This window comes from Acomys minous (assembly GCF_964271855.1).
Source record: "Acomys minous genome assembly, chromosome: 9".
NCBI classification, from domain to species: domain Eukaryota; kingdom Metazoa; phylum Chordata; class Mammalia; order Rodentia; family Muridae; genus Acomys; species Acomys minous.
Window position 1 is genome coordinate 83908597 of NC_140490.1, and position 16861 is coordinate 83925457.

Here is a 16861-nt window from a genome sequence, read left to right on the forward strand (position 1 = left end):
GGGGTCAGGGGCAAACCGAGGCCAGGAAGGGACCCTAGTGGCCCGTGGGCGGCAGGAAGCAGCAAAGCTGCAATTTCCAGGCTGGGATGGTAAAAACAGGACCTCGGCTGTTCCCCTGGGGGCCATCGACAGCCCGGGGTCGGAGGTGAAGGTCGGGTCCCCGCAGCCTTCAGGGTCAGGAAGGTGGGAAACGCATCAGGCCGGCCACCTGCACAGCAGCTCGTGCGCGCGGGAGGGGCTGGGGGCGGGGCCTACGCGCAGTGGGCGGGGCTGGGGGGGGCGGGTCGTGTGGCGCACGCGCACACTCGCAGGCGCCGCCGGCCCCAGTGGCGCTGGGCTTTCAGCCACCCGCTTGGCTCTGGCAGCTCTAATCCCCCTGCTCCCGACCTGCAGCCCCGAGATAAGGACCCAGCTGCAGACGCAGATAAAGGAATAGCAGCCGCACAAATCCGGGAGGACAGCCGTGGGCACCCAGCCCAGGGCTGCACCTGCCAGACCTAAGGGAGGGAAGGGGCGGCCGGGGGTGGGGGTGGGGGCACCCAGGAGGGCACAGACCTGGAGAGGCAGAAGAAGAGGGAGCCCGGCCTGGCAAGCCAGGCACTTGGGAAGCTGAGGCAAGGGGATTGCTGTGAATTTGGGGTTGCTTTGGGATAGAAAGGGAGACTTTGTCACCAAAGAACAAAATGAGAGACAGAGAGGAGACAGAATGCCAAACGTGGTGGAAGACACACTTGAGGAGGCAGGAGGGTAAGGAGTTCAAGGTCATTTCTAGCCACAGTGAGTTAGAGCCTAGCCTGGGCTACCTGAGACCTCATTTCTCTCTCTTTCTGACACACACACACACACACACACACACACACACACACACACATTAGAAAGGAAAGAAAATCATTGAGAGCTGGGCATGGTGGCGCAAGCCTTTAATCCCAGCACTCGGGAGGCAGAGGCAGGTGGATGACTGTGAGTTCGAGGCCAGCCTGGTCTACAAAGCATGTCCAGGACAGCCAAGGCTAACACAGAGAAACCCTGTCTCAGAAAGAGAGAGAGGGAGAGGGAGAGAGAGAGAGAGAGAGAGAGAGAGAGAGAGAGAGAGAGAGAGAGAGAGAAGATCGTTCAGGCAGAGAGGATGCTGGGTGATGGGAGTAGGCAGCAGCCAGGACCCTCAAAGTCTTCCCTGCCGCACTTGGTGCCTAAGTCCCCCCTAAGTGCTCTCTGGGCTACAGCCACCTGCCTCCCTCACTTCCTGGTGTTAGCTGAGAAGATCAGGCCTGCCACAGCTCCAGGATTAGCTGGATCCTGCAGTTCAGGAGCCGCACGCATGCTGCCCTCAGAGGCGATGCCAGGCTGACCTGGGTGTGAAGCCACCAGAGGAGAGAGGGGTGGGTGGAGGGAACAACATATGCAAAGGTTGGTAGGTAAGGCTGTTCTCGAAAGTCAGCTGTGCCTGCCATCCTGGCGTGGGAACCGTGGAAGGGCTGGGGTGGGGCGGGATGGGAAATCGAGGCCTGGGTGATAATCTGTGCCCCAGATTGGAACTGGTACACAGTAGGAGCTCACTAGTTGCTTAGCTCCTGGTAAGGGGTCAGCACCATCCCATCCATATATCACCGCGAATGCTGCACAGCATGGTGAACGTTATGCTGTTATAAACTGCTGGGCCGTCGAGGCCTCCTGTGGGAAGCCTGCCGGGGTTGCCTTGCACAGACGGGAATCTTGTCCCTGAGATCGCCCTTTGGAGGCCTCAGTTTCCTCCACTATGTGTGTGTGTCCTTATTGTGACCCAAGGTAGACGCTAACAAGGAGCCTCTCCATGCATATTGTGTTATTCCCATCTTGTCCTGTAGGGGGCGGTAGAGAGCACCGGAGCAAACAGGGCGCCATTGCAGTCTTAGGCTAATTAACCCCTTTCCCTCTGTGGGCCTCCGTTTCCTCTTGTGTTATCCTACCAGAACAGTCTCTAGTTCATGCTTTGAGGGCCAGCCTGAACTTCAGAGGGAGACCCTGTTTCCAAGAATTAGATGACTGGCTACACAGAGAAACTCTCTCTTGAAAAACCAAAACTATCACCAACAAAAGGCAACACAGGCACAGACCTTTAACTGTAGCACTCAGGAGGCAGGGCTACATAGTGAGACACTGTCTGGAAAAAAAAAAAAGACAACAAAATAAAAACAAATATAAATTGCATACGTTTATGGGTCACAGTGGCTCACGACAGGCACTGTCAAAGGAGTCATTCGAATCCTTCCAGTTGTTATCAATTTTCTGTTTGTTTTTTGAGACAGAGTTTCTCTGTGTAGACCAGGCTGTCCTTAAACTCGGAGATCTACCTGTCTCTGCCTCCTCAGTGCTGGAACTAAGGGTGTGCGCCTACACCGTCCGGGATGCTGTTACCAATTATTATAAACTCATAGACATGTTTGTAAAAGAAAAAAAAGCAGCCGAGCGTGGTTCGAGGCCAGCCTGGTCTACAACGCTAGGCCAGGACAGCCAGGACTACAAGAGAAACCCTGTCTCAAAACCAGACAAAAACCAAACGGGAAAAAAAGCAAAGTCGGCCTGTGTGCGTTGCAGCTGCCACCTCCTACGGACTCACTTCCACGAGGCAACAGTAACCCACGGATGACAGACCTGCTAACGCACGCGCGCGTGTGTTGTGTGTGTGTGTGTTAGTGGGGGGGGAGGGGAGAACCCTTGGGCACTTCCGGTTCCTGCGCGGCCCGGCACACCCCGCCCCGTCCTAGGATGGCCTGCGCATGCGCACCTTAGCGGCACTGGTGGGGTCTGCGCATGCGCACTTTCTTCGGTAGGCTCCCGAGGACACGCGCGACCCGGAAGACTTTTCTGCCACACTCCAGAACTAGCGTGAGGGGCGTCGATGGCGGAGGGTGCAGAGGCGGCAGCCAAGAACGGTGGTGGCGGCGACTCCGGGGTCGGCACGTGCGAACGGGGGGTGGCGCCCATTAAAGCTCAGTGAGTCGCTGGCGTCCGGCGGCGAAGCCGATGGGGCCTTCCCGGCGACCATGGCGTGGCGCGAGTGGTGCATGCCGGGAGGTGTGGCGGCCACCTGGAGAGCAGCAGCCCTGCGGCTCTACAGTGTCTCCGGACTTACTGACGCTCGAGTGTAACACGTGTTGGTTGTCACACGCGTTAGGGCCGGCTGTGCGGATATGTAGCGTGGGGAACAAGAAGCTAGGCCCTCAGTGCATGTTGGGGCTTGTAGTCTTCGCTGGGTGTGTCAAAAATGGCGCGCGTGTATTACGACTTCCTGTCGTGGTTACAGACTGCTGGGACTTGTAGTCTAACGTGAATATTTGTATTTGTATGACTCGTAAGACAATGCAGTTCAGACAGGAATGGTGGCGTGCGCCTTGAATCCTAGCATTCAGGAGGCAGAGGCAGGAGGGCCTCTGAATTCAAGGCCAGCCTTGTTTACAAATCCGATCCAGGGCAGCCAGGGCTACACAGAGAAACCCTGTCTCAGACAAAGAGGGAGAAGAAGAAAAGACAACGCAGTTCCCTGAGCAGGGACACAAAATAGGTCCTGCAAATGCAAAATAAGTGTCTCCCTGGCACTGCATTGCCCCAGGGTGCAAGCTGGCTGGCTCTAAGTGAGCCTCTAGTCAGCAGAAGCATGTGAGCTGACTTTAGGCCTCAAGCCGCTTTCCATTTGCAAGCTGAGCCCTTCCCTCTCTGGCAGGTACCGCACGACTAAGGAACGATTCCACGGATACCTGGACTCAGACAAGCAGGAGGGTGTATGGCAGGAAACGCCCATAGGAGACCCCGACGGCAGTGATCCAGCCGAGCCCCAGGCCAAGAGGAGCCGCCTGGAAGATGGGCAGGAGAACGGGAAGACAGAGGTCGCGGTTGAGGCTCCCGAACAGCGGCAGGTGCCCAGGAGGGCCCGTGGCCAGAACAAAAGCCGTCCCCATGTGAAGCCAGCCCACTATGATAAGGAGAGGCTGTGCCCTTCCCTCCTCCAGGTGAGAGCAGCCTAGGGGCCTGTCTCAGAGCCTGCGGATGCCATGCTGTGACAAATACACATGGCCCTTGGCCTACAGGAGTCCCCCCCCTGGCAGTATCCTAGCTTCTCACTGGTGCTGCCTTCAGGATTGTTATCTCTCAGCCTGTCAGCTCGCACCCGTTTATTTATTTTGGTTTTGGGAGATGGGGTTTCTCTGTGTAGCCCGGGCTATCCTAGAACTTGCCCCGTAGACCACGCTGGCCTCGAAGCTGGCTTCGAGCTCACAGAGCACTCCCAAGTGCTGGGATTAAAGGCCTGCACTGCCACAGCCCAACTTTTTTTTTTTTTGGTTTTTCGAGACAGGGTCTCTCTGTGTTAGCCTTGGCTGTCCTAGACTCGCTTTGTAGACCAGGCTGGCCTTGAACTCATAGCGATCCACCTACCTCTGCCTCCCGAGTGCTGGGATTAAAGGCGTGCGCCACCACCGCCCGGCTGGCCCAACTATTTTAACTTATATTCTAAAGAGGCTGTCATGTGCCCTCCCTCAGGGGCGCACAGCTTGGAGAGTAACCCCCTTGCAACCGCCCTGGCCACCCGGTCCCTTCTTGTTCCCCACAGGAGTCAGCCGCTCCATGTTCATTTGGAGACCGGTGCCGCTTCCTGCACGATGTGGGGCGCTACCTGGAGACCAAACCAGCAGACCTGGGCCCCAGCTGCGTGCTCTTCGACACCTTTGGCCGGTGCCCTTACGGCGTCACCTGTCGCTTTGCTGGGGCACACCTGGGGCCAGAGGGTCAGAACCTGGTGCGGGAGGAGGTGGTGGCCCGCTGTGCGCACCTCCCTCCCGTGCGCAACGGCCTGGACAGAGCCCTGCAGCAGCAGCTGCGCAAACGCCAGGTGTGCTTTGAGCGAGCTGAGCGGGCCCTGAGCCACCTTACCCAGGGCCCCATGCCCACGGTCATCCCCGAGACCACTGTGGCCACAGTGACCCCAGAGCACAACAGCTGCCACGCCCAGCTGGACACTGTAGGAGGGGCCGGCACCCCGAATGGCAGCCCTGTGGCCACCTGTGGCCCCTTGACAGATGAGGATGTCATCCGGCTGCGGCCCTGTGAGAGGAAGCGGGTAAGGTGCAGTGGGCACAGCAGCCGGGGCTCCTGCACTGTCCCCAGTCCTGCGTCATCACAAGGGGCCTGATCTGTGTCCATTTCCCTCCAGCTAGACATCGGTGGGAAGCTGTACCTGGCTCCGCTAACCACGGTAGGAGGTGGCTGGGGTGGGTAGCTCCTGGGGTCCCTGCTTCACTGGCCCCTGAGGCCTGAACACGCCCATGTCCTGGCCAGTGTGGGAACCTCCCCTTTCGCCGCATCTGCAAGCGCTTTGGCGCAGATGTGACCTGTGGTGAGATGGCCGTGTGCACGAACCTGCTCCAAGGACAGATGTCTGAGTGGGCCTTGCTCAAGCGCCACCCCTGTGAGGACATCTTCGGGGTACAGGTCAGTGTTTGCCCTGAAGGAGGTTGGAAGGGGCTGCCGTGTTGAGGGGGCCACTGCCGAGGCCTTGCCTTCCTACCCGACCGACCTGCTGTCCCTGGGCCGACTGGTCACCGACCACACTCTGCATGGCACAGCTGGAGGGCGCCTTCCCCGACACCATGACCAGATGCGCTGAGCTCCTGAATCGCACCATTGACGTGGACTTCGTGGACATCAATGTGGGCTGCCCCATCGACCTTGTCTACAAGAAGGTGATGGCCACTCTGCTCTGGAGCCTGGGGAGGGTGTGGCCCAAGCCTGGGACCCTGCCCTGCGAGCCGTGTGCCTCAGTTTCCCCATCTAGACACAGAGCACATGGAGCTGAGTGTTAGGCAATTCAGCTATATGTGGGGTGCCCATAGAGAGTATCTGTTTCTCGGGGTGGTCACCAGGGTCTCCATGTCCCACAGGGTGGCGGCTGCGCGCTCATGAATCGCTCGGCCAAGTTCCAGCAGATTGTGCGGGGTGTGAACGAGGTAACCTGGGCTCTTGGGGCTATAGCACTCCTCCTCCATCCCCACGTGATGCTGCCAGGCAGCCTCCAGCCCTGCTGTCTGCGTCTCTTGTCCTCACAGGTGCTGGATGTGCCGTTGACCGTGAAGATGCGCACGGGTGTCCAGGAGCGTGTGAGCTTGGCGCATCGCCTGCTACCCGAGCTGCGGGACTGGGGTGTCGCACTCGTCACGGTGGGTGTCTGGTGGCTCCCCTGGTCCCTTGTTCTCTGACTTGCTCTTTGGCCTCTCGCTGTCTCCCTGCATCTACTCCTGCCCTTCACCTCCGAGCCCCTCAGCCTGTCGCCCTCCACCTCACCTCCTCCTCACCACGTCCTAGCTCCATGGCCGTTCCCGGGAACAGCGCTACACCAGGCTGGCTGACTGGCCGTACATTGAGCAGTGTGCCAAGGTGGCCAGCCCCATGCCTCTGTTCGGTAGGTGCCCGGGGATGCTGGGTCCCGGGGAAATCCCAAGACCGATGGTGTCCCCAAGTCTATGGGACGTGCCACTGTCAAGACCCCATTCTGTTTTCTCAGGAAACGGAGATATCCTTTCGTTTGAGGACGCCAATTGTGCCATGAAGACAGGCGTGGCAGGGGTCATGATCGCCCGGTGAGACACGGCTGTGACAGGGACACCTGGGACTTCTGGGTGGGTGAGGTCCTGGTGCTGAGTGACTGGGGCCAGTAGGCGGCAGGTCCTCACTGACCCTCTCCTTCCTAGTGGCGCCTTGCTCAAGCCCTGGCTGTTCACAGAGATCAAAGAACAGAGACACTGGGACATCTCCTCCTCTGAGCGCCTGGACATCCTGAGGGACTTCACACACTATGGGTTGGAACACTGGGGCTCCGACACACAGGGCGTGGAGCGGACCCGGCGCTTCCTTCTCGAGTGGCTCTCTTTTCTTTGCAGGTGGGCACTGAGCCAGGCGAGTGGTGGGGTGGGAGATGGTAGCTTTAGCCCTCACCTCACCCAGTGTTATGGCCTCCTGTACCCTCCCCGACTTGCAGGTATGTGCCTGTGGGCCTGCTCGAGAGGCTCCCACAGAGGATCAACGAGAGGCCACCCTACTACCTAGGCCGAGACCACCTGGAGACGCTCATGGCCAGCCAGCAGGCTGCAGACTGGATTCGCATTAGGTACCCACTGGCCAGGGCTCTGTGGGGGCAATGCCGGGAGACCCAGGCCTGACTAGTCACTCTTGTCCCCACAGTGAGATGCTGCTTGGACCAGTTCCACCCGGCTTTGTCTTCCTGCCAAAGCACAAAGCCAATGCTTACAAGTAGCCAACGGAGACAATAAATTTTATTCTTCTACAATTTCTTTTTCTTTATTGTTTTTTTAAGACAAGTTCTCAGCCGGGCATGGTGGCGCACGCCTTTAATCCCAGCACTCGGGAGGCATAGGCAGGCGGATAGTTGTGAGTTCAAGGCCAGCCTGGTCTACAAAGTTAGTCCAGGACAGCCAAGGCTACACAGAGAAACCCTGTCTCAAAAAACAAACAACAACAACAAAGACAAGTTCTCATGTTTTGCAGGCTGTCCTTGAACTCCTGGACCCTAGGCACACACCCACCGTCATGCTGGGCTTCCTTTCAGGTGTCATGACGTAGCCTCCTTAACTCTTCCTCAGGTTGTGGCCTTGGCTGGTGCCTGGTCGCGTCTGCTCTGTTTTCTGACTCCTATTTACCCTGTCTTGCTGTCAAGTGCCCTCGTGGCTGGGAATTGGGTGGGTAGACTAGAGACAGCTGCAGCGACCTGGCCCAGGTAGTGGAGGGGGTCGCCTCTTGTCCACCACTCCCCCCCCTGTCCCCCCCCCACCCCGGAACCTGAGTGGTGGGCCCTTCCTGGACTGGAACCCTCCACCTAGCAACCTGGCAAACAGAACCCAGCGGGACTCTGTCCCCAGGTGCCTCTGCTGCCACCCGGGCCCCCCCATGCAGCACCCCAAAATCCTCTACCCTCCTGCCATACCCCAGGAAGCCTTCGGCCCGCAGAGCCTGGAGGGCACTGAGGTGCCAGGTGGCCCAGAACCCCTTCCCGCCGTAGGTACGATGGTGGTGGTGGGCAGGGGTGTGATGGCCATGGGGCCTGGGCTTCTGCCCCACCTACTGGGCACCTTTGTCCACAGCCAACGCCAGCCTGCTCTATCAGACTCCCAGCTCGGACCAGGATGTGCTTACAGCCCCTCCAGCAGGTACTAGCTGGTGCCCCCAAGCCTTGCAGCAAGCAGGCTCCATCCTCACCTGAGATGACCCCCCCCCAAAGTGGACTCTGGGTCCCCTCTGCGCCACATTTTGCAGTGACACTAGAGACCAAGGTTTTCTGAGAGGCCCAGCCACGAAAGCTCAGGTCACTGTTCCCCTGAGGCAGCAGAGGGCGGGACTCCAACAGGCCCTGTGGGTCTTGCCCCCTGAATCCCACACGACTGCAGGTGCCTCTGAGGTCAGGGCTGTGTCCCATGTGCCTGGGTCTTGGTTGTCCTCTCACTCGGTTCCCTTATGAGGCCCCACTAAGGGTATCTGCCACCCACAGGCTTCCAGATGGCTCCCTGCGGCTGCTTCTTCGACCCCCGCATCTACCGCATCGAGTGGGTTACCTCCGACTTTGGCCAGACATCCCTGTACAAGATGGCAGTGGCCGGGGCTCCCACTTTGCCCGGTGGTTACTTGCTGGAAGCCCCGTCCTATCTCAAGGCCCCAGGGCCGCCACCTCCACTGTACCCCCATTACCAGCCAGGCCCCAGTGGGCCGCAGTACCTCACACACTACCTTCCACCTGAGGAGCCTGGGCCGGAGGCGCTGGGCTTTGTGCGGGATGGAGGGCCTCTCAACTTCATGGAGATGCTCAGAGACGGCCTGGCACCTCCGCCGAGCCCCAAAGAGACTACTAAGCCATCTCCTTTGCTCATCACAGTTCCCACAGCACAGGCGCTGCCACCCGGGCCCTACAGCCATGTTAGCGGCCATGCCAGCCAGTTCCCAGGGCCCCAGGTGACCGTGAGGCCCATCGAGGCCTCCAGGGAGCTACAGGGTAGTGGTGTGGCCAGGCCAGGTCTGCAGTTCCCTCCTGGGCCTGTGGAGCCCAAGGTGGCTGAGGTGGAGGACGTCACCCCAGTGGGCTCAGGTGAGACCACGCCTCCTGAGGTGGCTCGTGCTTTCTTCCTGCCGGACAAGGTCCTTCTAGAAGATGCAATGAAACTTTTTGATTGTCTCCCCGGTGGCGCTGAGCCCGAGGTGGCTCTGCACAGGGGTCCCGGCCCTGGACAACAGGACAGTGGTGGGGGTGGGGATGACGGCCCAGCTGACATCCGCTCTCTGCACCTGCCGGATGAACTCCTGTCCTTTGACTACAGCGTCCCTGAGATCCTGGATGCGGTGGCCAACGTGGACTACTTTTTCAGCTTCAAGGCTCTGGATGATGAGCCGATGCCCCATCTGGAGGTCCCTGTCACTGATACAGTGGCCCCTGGCCTGCGGTCCCATCAGTCGGGAAAGAAAACCAGCGCGTCCAGCAGGAAAGGGAAGCCAGGCGGCAGACACAGGCAGACTGTGGGCCTGGCTGGCACCGACGTCACAGGACCCAGGCCGGACCCGGGAGCTGCCCCTAATTAAAGTGATTTGATCTCTCAGCTGTTTGTGGTCCTGTTGGCTGTGACCAGGCAGGAGTGCTCAGACTGCGTGGGTAGGCCAGGGGGGAACCTGGAAGTCACCAGATACCTTCAGAGTTGAGCCAGGAACCTCAGCATTGATGTGTGAGGATGCCTGGGCAACGGGGATTGGAGGCCAGTCTGGGCCCCTTGAGTACAACCGCACTGAAAAGAAATGAAGATGTGGGCTGGAGAGATGGCTCAGAGGTTAGGAACTCTGACTGCTCTTCCAAAGGTCCTGAGTTCAATTCCCAGCAACCACATGGTGGCTCACAACCATCTATAATGAGATCTGGTGCCCTCTTCTGGTGTGTAGGTGTACATGCAGGCAGAACATTGTATAAATAATAAATGAATCTTTAAAAAAAAAATGAAGTAAGCTAGGTGTGGTGGCGCACGCCTTTAATCCCAGCACTCAGGAGGCAGAGGCAGGTGGATTGCTGTGAGTTCGAGGCCAGCCTGGTCTACAAAGCAGGTCCAGGACAGCCAAGGCTACACAGAGAAACCCTGTCTTGAAAAACCAATAAATAAATAAATAAAAATAAAAAAGGAGATGTAGGGGCTGGGGCTATAGCTCAGTTGGCAGTCACAAGACCCCCAGTTCCCTCCCCAGTGCTACATAAACTATGTTTGGTATGTGGCTGTAGGTCCTAGTCCTGAGGAAGTAGAAGGGGTTGAGATCAGAATCTGAAGGCTAGCCCAACCTTCATGAGACTGTCTCAACAAAGAAAATCAGTCACCTGGGGCGTGTCTTGAGGGAGTGGAGTTGTCTTTTTGTTGTTGTTTGTTTTTGGAGTGGAGTTGTCTTTTCCAGACACTACACTGAAATGGGCTCCCTCGGATGTTTAGTGGTCAGAGTCAAGGTGTCTGGGGAGGAGTGGACACTCGCCTGGAGATAGGCACAGTGTGCAGGGCGGGCCCTGGCTAGTAGCTCCCCCTTCCTCCTGCAAGGTCACCGCACCTCCCCTGTGTCCCCCCCTCAAAGCCACAATGGAGGCAGGGAGATCACCTCTGCTGTTTGGGGGCTTTGGGGGGATCTGGGGAGCTGGGCTCAGCCTCAGCATGGCTGCTGGAGGGGGCATGACAGGGACAGCTGGTGCAAGAGGCACGGGGTTGGGGTGGGGTGGGGGGCGAGGTTTGTGGGAACAGCTTTTGGAGAGGACGCTGTGGGCTGTGGGGAGGCCTGATGGGCAGGCAACAGCCTATTTCCCCTAGAAAGATGAGGGTGTCCGAAGGGCGCCGTCTCTCAGGGAGCTGTAGCAGTTAAGACAAAAAGTGCATGCGTCTGGTGGGATGGCTTGGCAGGTAGAGGCTGGGAAGGCAAGAACTGCCTCAGTCACTAAGTTGTCCCTTGACCGCCACACATCACAAGTCACCAGTCTGTCACTCCCTATTTTGTCTCTCCACCTCCACCCCTAAAGGGCACAGTGGAGAGAGAGGCCACCTTCTCCTGGCACCCCACCCCCACCTCCACCCCCCTGCCCCATCCAGTGTTGGCTAAGCATGGAGTGTCGTGGGTTTGGAAGAGTCGCTGTTTGTAGAGCCATGGACGGGGCAGCCCCATAACTGCTGTACATCATGGGGAGGAGAGCGGGAGACAGGGTGTGGCATGGAAGTGCTCCTCATCTGGCTGAGGTGGGGTGGGGGGGCCTCTAAGGCCCCTCTGGAAGAAGCACCAATTGCGTTAAAAAGTTAAGGTGGGCTGGCTCTCAGTGGACAGAGGCTTTGGCTGGCACACGCGGGAGGTCCTGGCTTCCCCTCCAGCACCACGTAAACTGGGCACGCTAGCCCACTGCTGCTACCTCAGTGCTATGTGGAGACAGGAGGACCATCTGCAGCTCCACCTCTTGGGAGGCCGACAGATCTCTGAGTATGAGGCTAGCCTGGTCCAGGTTGTTCCAGACCCGCTACATAGTGAGGCCCTATCTTGGAAAATAAAAAGCTGAAGCTGGTTGTGTGTTCCCACAATCGCAGCATCCCTGGGAAGGAGCCAGGGACTGTTTGGTCTTGCTGGCCTAATTCCAGTTTCAGTGAGACTGTCTCTTCCTGCCTCCTTCCCTGGCTTTCGCATAACTCACACAGACACTAAAGAAGACACTTGTGTTTTTATCGGTAGCAGGAAGCAGGTGGAGCCTAAGAACACTGTTGAGTACCTAGAGTGCCCCAGAAAAACAGCCTGGCCCCGTGTCCACAGTGACACTGCAGGCAAGAGACACTTGGTTGAAGGCTGGTCCCCGAGTGTCAGAACGACGATGCCAAGCTCCTGCCTGGTCCTGTGATGTCTGAGCAGTGGTGCCAAGGTCCCACTCTTTGCGCCCCACCCCCCACTCCTGCTGCCACACCAACAGTCTCTGCAGTTCTGAGCACGGGAGAGTGTCCTGGGAGTGTGCAAAGGAGTGGCAGGGCAGGGCCTGGAGCGGGGTCCAGGGATGCAGGCACAACAGCCAGAGAAGTGGTAGGCTAACCAGGAGGGAAGGGCACACTTCAGACAGAGAATGCTTCCCTGGGCGCCCTCCACTCCTTTGTTTTGTTTTGAGACAGGGTTTCTCTGTGTTAGCCTGGGCTGTCCTGGACTCACTTTGTACATCAGGCTGGCCTCGAACTCACAGCGATCCACCTGCTTCTGCCTCCTGAGTGCTGGGATTAAAGGCGTGTGCCACCACACCAGGCCCTTACTCCTTTTTTTTTTTTTCGAGACAGGGTCTCTCTGTGTTAGCCTTGGCTGGCCTCGAACTCACAGCGATCCTCCCGCCTCTGCCTCCCAAGTGCTGCCTTACTCCTTTTTAAACAATAAAAAAAACTATTATTTCATATGTGTGGGTGTTTGCCTGGATGTGTCTATGCACCATGTACATGCAGGGCCTACGGAGGCCAGAGGTTGGGGAGCATGTCAGATCCCCCAGAACCACAGTTACAGATGCTGTGAGCCACTCTGTGGGTGCTGGGAATTGAACCTGGGTCCTCTGGCAGAAGCAGCCAGTGCTCTAACCACTGACCTATCTCTCCAGCCCCCAAATAAGTCTTTAGTAAAAGGTTTTCCCCCAAACCATGAAGGACCAGTATCTCTTCAGCTCTCTCTCCATCCTGTGGGAGACCAGAATTGAAGCAGGTTAGGCCCACTACCACCAGACCTACTTACTGGACTCCTCTATGAATCAGGGTCTTTCTGAATACACACACCCCATGTTCCTAGGAGAGGCCTACGTTTGCCCTCACCCTGGGTACAGACAAGCCCTGAGAGGCACCTCTCAAGTGCCAGGGACAAGAGCGTGCATTTAATCTGTGGTGTCTGGAAGGGCCACCCTGTGCAAGCAGATGGCTGGTGTCACCAGCTCAGGGCTGGCCTTGCTAGGGACACAAGTCTTTGACTCCAGGAAGGAAAAGGTCCTGAGACCAAAGGCTCAGCTTCTCTCTGAGGAGCCATAGGGCCAATGTGGGAGACTGGTCGCCCCAAAGTGAGTCTGGGGGACAGCTATAGGATCCCCTGGGGCTGGAGTACGGATGGCGATCCACCTACCCTACGAAGGACAACAGTACAAGTCAAAAATCCCAGTGTGTATTTGTTTCCACAACAGGGAGACTGGTCAGTCCAGTCACCGTGAGCGTCATGTCCCCTAGGACGCTCCTTTAAAGTCACTCTGTCTGGATTCATCTAAAGGCCTGTGTTGGTGACCAGTGTCGCACGAATGAACAACCATGGACACCCAGTGTGTTGCGATGGACACATTCAGAAGAACCTTCTAAGAACAATTACAGCACAAAACTATCGGGGGAACTTTTTTTCCAAAAAAGAGAGAAACTATTATTGTATTTCATTAGGCGCTTCCTAGGTGTGTGTGTGTGGCTTGTGTTGAGGCAGAATTCTCAACATGGCGACAACAGCGAGATGCGATGGCCACATGTTGGGGTGTCTAGAACTTGGCCCACATGGTCTTGGTGTTCATTTGTCCACAGAGATCTTGGGGTCTGGAGTTGAGAAGGGCTTGGCCACAGGTCAGCAGCCAGCATGATGAGCGGTGTTTGGAAGACTGCGGGGGCCCAGGCACTGTGGTGCACACAGGCTACAGGGTGCTACTGGGAGGTGTGGACATGGCGCTGGCCCCTGCAGCTACTTGGGCAAAGCCAGCCCAGGCTCCGCCCTCCCTGGGTTACCTTGGCATCAACTGTGAACTGGACAGAAAGTTTAGCCTTGGGCAGAAGGGCCATGACCTGGGTCTGACCGGCTGATGCAAGTGGGCCTTGCTTGGAGCCAGTTATTGTTCGGGGCTTGGACCTGTCCAGGCTGAGATGAGATGCTGCGAGCATCTGGGATCCATCTGGGCCAGGGCCTGTTGCCGGATGCTCCACCTGCCCACGAGAGGCCTGGAGTGCATGGAGGCCTGAGCAGAGGGGCCCACGGAGCGCCCACTCAGCGCCATGTGAGGAGTGCGGTCCCTCCCACTCTGAGCTCTGCTAACATTGGTTTTCTTTGAAATGGTGGTTTAAATCGGGAGCAGCTGAATGGAAAAGCAACGGAGGCGACTGGGACGCTTCTGGGAGGTGCGCGTCACAACACACGCAGCAGGGGAGGGTGCTGGGAGAGGGGACATCCCAGGGTCAGGGGCACCTCAGCAGAGTGGGCAGCTTGAGCGGCCATCTTCATTCCCCTGAAGTCTCTGGCACCTTGGGAGTAGAGCACCCTGGGGCGCAGTAAACATGACATCATCTAAGAGGCACTAGTGTGATAGAGCTGAGTGGCCAGGTCCCTAGAGAGCCAGGTGACGCCTTCCGGAAGCGCGGGGAAGGCGCCCAGGGAAGGGGCTAGATGCCCTGGAGTGGGTGGCTGGGGTCACTCCGTTCCCGCTTCACCAGGGGCTCGCCCAGGCTGCGGCCATCCACATCTGCTTCACTGCTGTGTCCGTCCGCAATGTCCTCTGCAGGGGTGAGGGGACAGAAGTACCACCGTGAACACAGTGACTTGGATACTTGCCTCTGCTCTAGGTCAACCTACCCCACATCCTGCCCGGTCACCCCTCGGTGGGTGCAGCAGCATGCTGGGCCTTCTAATGCGGGGTCTCCAGTGGCCACCAGCCACCGGCCTAAGGCTGCCCAGACCGGCCAGCGATGAGCTCTCCTCGTACCTTGTTAAGCCATCACAGGTGTCACAGGAGTGCACGCCACCTGCAGGCCAGCTCTGCGGATCCTCAACCCACCCCAGAGGCTGCCACAGTGGTGTGGCAAAGGCACTGTGCAAGGGGACCAGGAGCCAGGGCACAACCCACCTTTGTCCAGCAAGGTCAGCGACAGGGAGGCCAGATCATTAAACTGTAAGAGAAGGGAGAGAGCCGGGCGTGGTGGCGCACGCCTTTAATCCCAGCACCTCAGAGGCGGAGGCAGGCGGATCGCTGTGGGTTTGAGGCCAGCCTGGTCTACAAAATGAGTCCAGGACAGCCAAGGCTACACAGAGAGACCCTGTCTCGAAAAACCAAAGAGGGGGTGGAGGGGAGAGGCACAGGCCTGCACAGGCTGCCGGTCATGAGGAGGAAGGGGGTCCCTCCTGCCAGCCCTCAGGGCAAGTGACCAGGAAGGGCTGGGCTCTGACACAGTAGGTGAGGGCTGTGTAGGCAGACCCTGCTCTTGGGGACCCTAACCCTAGCCCACCCAGAGCACAAGCATGCCTTCTTGTGGCTGTATTTCTTTGCTTTTAGGGTGTGTGTGTGTGTGTGTGTGTGTGTGTGTGTGGTGTGTGTGTGTGTGTGTGGTGTGTGTGTGTGTGGTGTGTGTGGTGTGTGTGTGTGTGGTGTGTGTGGTGTGTGGTGTGTGTGTGTGTGTGTGTGGTGTGTGTGTGTGGTGTGTGTGGTGTGTGTGTGTGTGTGGTGTGTGTGTGTGTGTGGTGTGTGTGTGGTGTGTGTGTGTGGTGTGTGTGGTGTGTGTGTGTGTGTGTGTGGTGTGTGTGTGTGTGTGGTGTGTGTGTGTGTGGTGTGTGTGTGTGTGGTGTGTGTGTGTGTGGTGTATGTGGGGGGGGTGTGTGTGTGTGGTGTGTGTGTGGTGTGTGTGTGCTGTGTGTGGTGTGTGTGGTGTGTTTGTGTGTGTGTGTGTGGTATGTGTGTGTGTGTGGTGTGTGTGTGGTGTGTGTGTGTGTGTGTGTGGTATGTGTGTGTGTGTGGTGTGTGTGTGGGGTGTGTGTGTGTGTGTGTGTGTGTGTGCGGAAGAGGGCCCTGGATGTCCTATGGTGGACTACATACAGCTGTGAGCTCCTGTGCTGGTGCTGGGAGCTGCAGAGCAGCAGGGCTCAGCGTGAAGGCGTCTGGCCGGATGGGAGCCTCTGGGTCTCCCTGGCTCACCTCGCCCATGACGGCGATGGGGGTCTCGCCGGTGGCCTGGGCCACACGATGCTCCACCAGGTAGAACATGTACTCGTCGTACAGCAGGCGGATGAGGTGGAAGGAGCCGAAGCTGGCGGCACTGCGTAGGGTCAGGTCACGGATCACCATGGAGCTGGGGACACAGGGACAGAGAACAGGAGCCATCTCTGGGACTGAGCCTAGGCCAGTGGCCTGGCCCCTCCATGACGCTCTAAGCCTGGATCACAAGCACTGCAAGGGCTGCCCGCTGAGGCCACTAGGTCCCCAGGGACAGGGGATGGCCATCCATTCCCAGACACCCAGGGACGGAGGGGGACATGGGTGGGTATAAGGCAGTACATCTCAGTGCTACACTGTTACCTTTTTGCTTTATTTCTAGCTTTTTTTTTAAAAACCATACATTTAGTTAATTAGTTAATTAATTAATTTTTGAGACAAAGTCTTTCTACATAGTCCTGGCTGCCCTAGAACTCTTTATGCAGACCAGGCTGGCTTGGAACTCACAGAGATCCTGTCTCTGCCTCTGGAGTGCTGGGATTAAAGGTGTGCGCCATGCACACAGACACCTTTTTTAAAAAATGTGTTGCCTGCCTGTAGTGCACCCTGAGGGTGCAGTGCCCCGAGAGGCCAACCGCCTGGAACTGGAGTTACAGCTGTTGTGAGGCAGCATGTGGGTGCTGGGAGTCAAATCCGGGCCCTCTGCAAGAGCAGCGGGTGCCCTCTCTCACCCAGTGGGTATCTCCCCAGCTCCCTCCACCCTGTTTTTGAGACAGGACTGGACTTGTTGACTTGGAGGCCAGTGAGCCCCAGGGAACCTCCTGTGCCACCTCAGAGCTGCCATCTCAGGCACATGAGCTGTTCTGCATCGATTCT

The 16861-nt window shown here is 57.8% G+C and overlaps 3 protein-coding genes across 5 annotated transcripts in view; 2 read left to right on the plus strand and 1 right to left on the minus strand.

Moving 5' to 3' along the window:
• Positions 1-2761: 2761 nt before the first annotated feature.
• Positions 2762-7315, plus strand: DUS3L (dihydrouridine synthase 3 like). Its single transcript, XM_084797023.1, has 13 exons — positions 2762-2973; positions 3701-3986; positions 4586-5092; positions 5186-5227; positions 5311-5463; positions 5598-5714; positions 5913-5978; positions 6078-6188; positions 6334-6430; positions 6533-6608; positions 6720-6908; positions 7007-7135; positions 7210-7315. Exons 1-13 carry the CDS (start codon positions 2879-2881, stop codon positions 7280-7282), a joined length of 1941 nt encoding a protein of 646 aa, XP_084653149.1. The 5' UTR covers positions 2762-2878; the 3' UTR covers positions 7283-7315.
• A 127-nt stretch (positions 7316-7442) lies between these two features.
• PRR22 (proline rich 22) lies at positions 7443-9619 on the plus strand (the record flags this gene model as incomplete). 2 transcript variants are annotated; one of them, XM_084797025.1, is made up of 4 exons in its annotated part: positions 7443-8044; positions 8127-8192; positions 8531-9121; positions 9351-9619. In XM_084797025.1, the coding sequence occupies exons 1-4, from the start codon at positions 7933-7935 to the stop codon at positions 9617-9619; spliced, it is 1038 nt and encodes a 345-aa protein (XP_084653151.1). In that variant the 5' UTR covers positions 7443-7932. The 2 variants fall into 2 exon arrangements, with proteins under 2 accessions (XP_084653151.1, XP_084653150.1); XM_084797024.1 differs by having other exon boundaries at positions 8531-9619.
• Positions 9620-13180: 3561 nt separating this feature from the next.
• The window catches only part of RFX2 (regulatory factor X2), a 68141-nt gene continuing 64460 nt past the window's right edge, over positions 13181-16861 (minus strand). For both annotated transcript variants that reach the window (XM_084795951.1, XM_084795950.1), the window contains 3 exons: positions 15968-16121; positions 14906-14948; positions 13181-14557 (listed from right to left, as the gene is read on the minus strand). In XM_084795951.1, the coding sequence (XP_084652077.1) occupies positions 14445-14557; positions 14906-14948; positions 15968-16121 (310 nt within the window). In that variant the 3' untranslated portion in view covers positions 13181-14444. The remainder of the gene's footprint in view (positions 14558-14905; positions 14949-15967; positions 16122-16861) is intronic.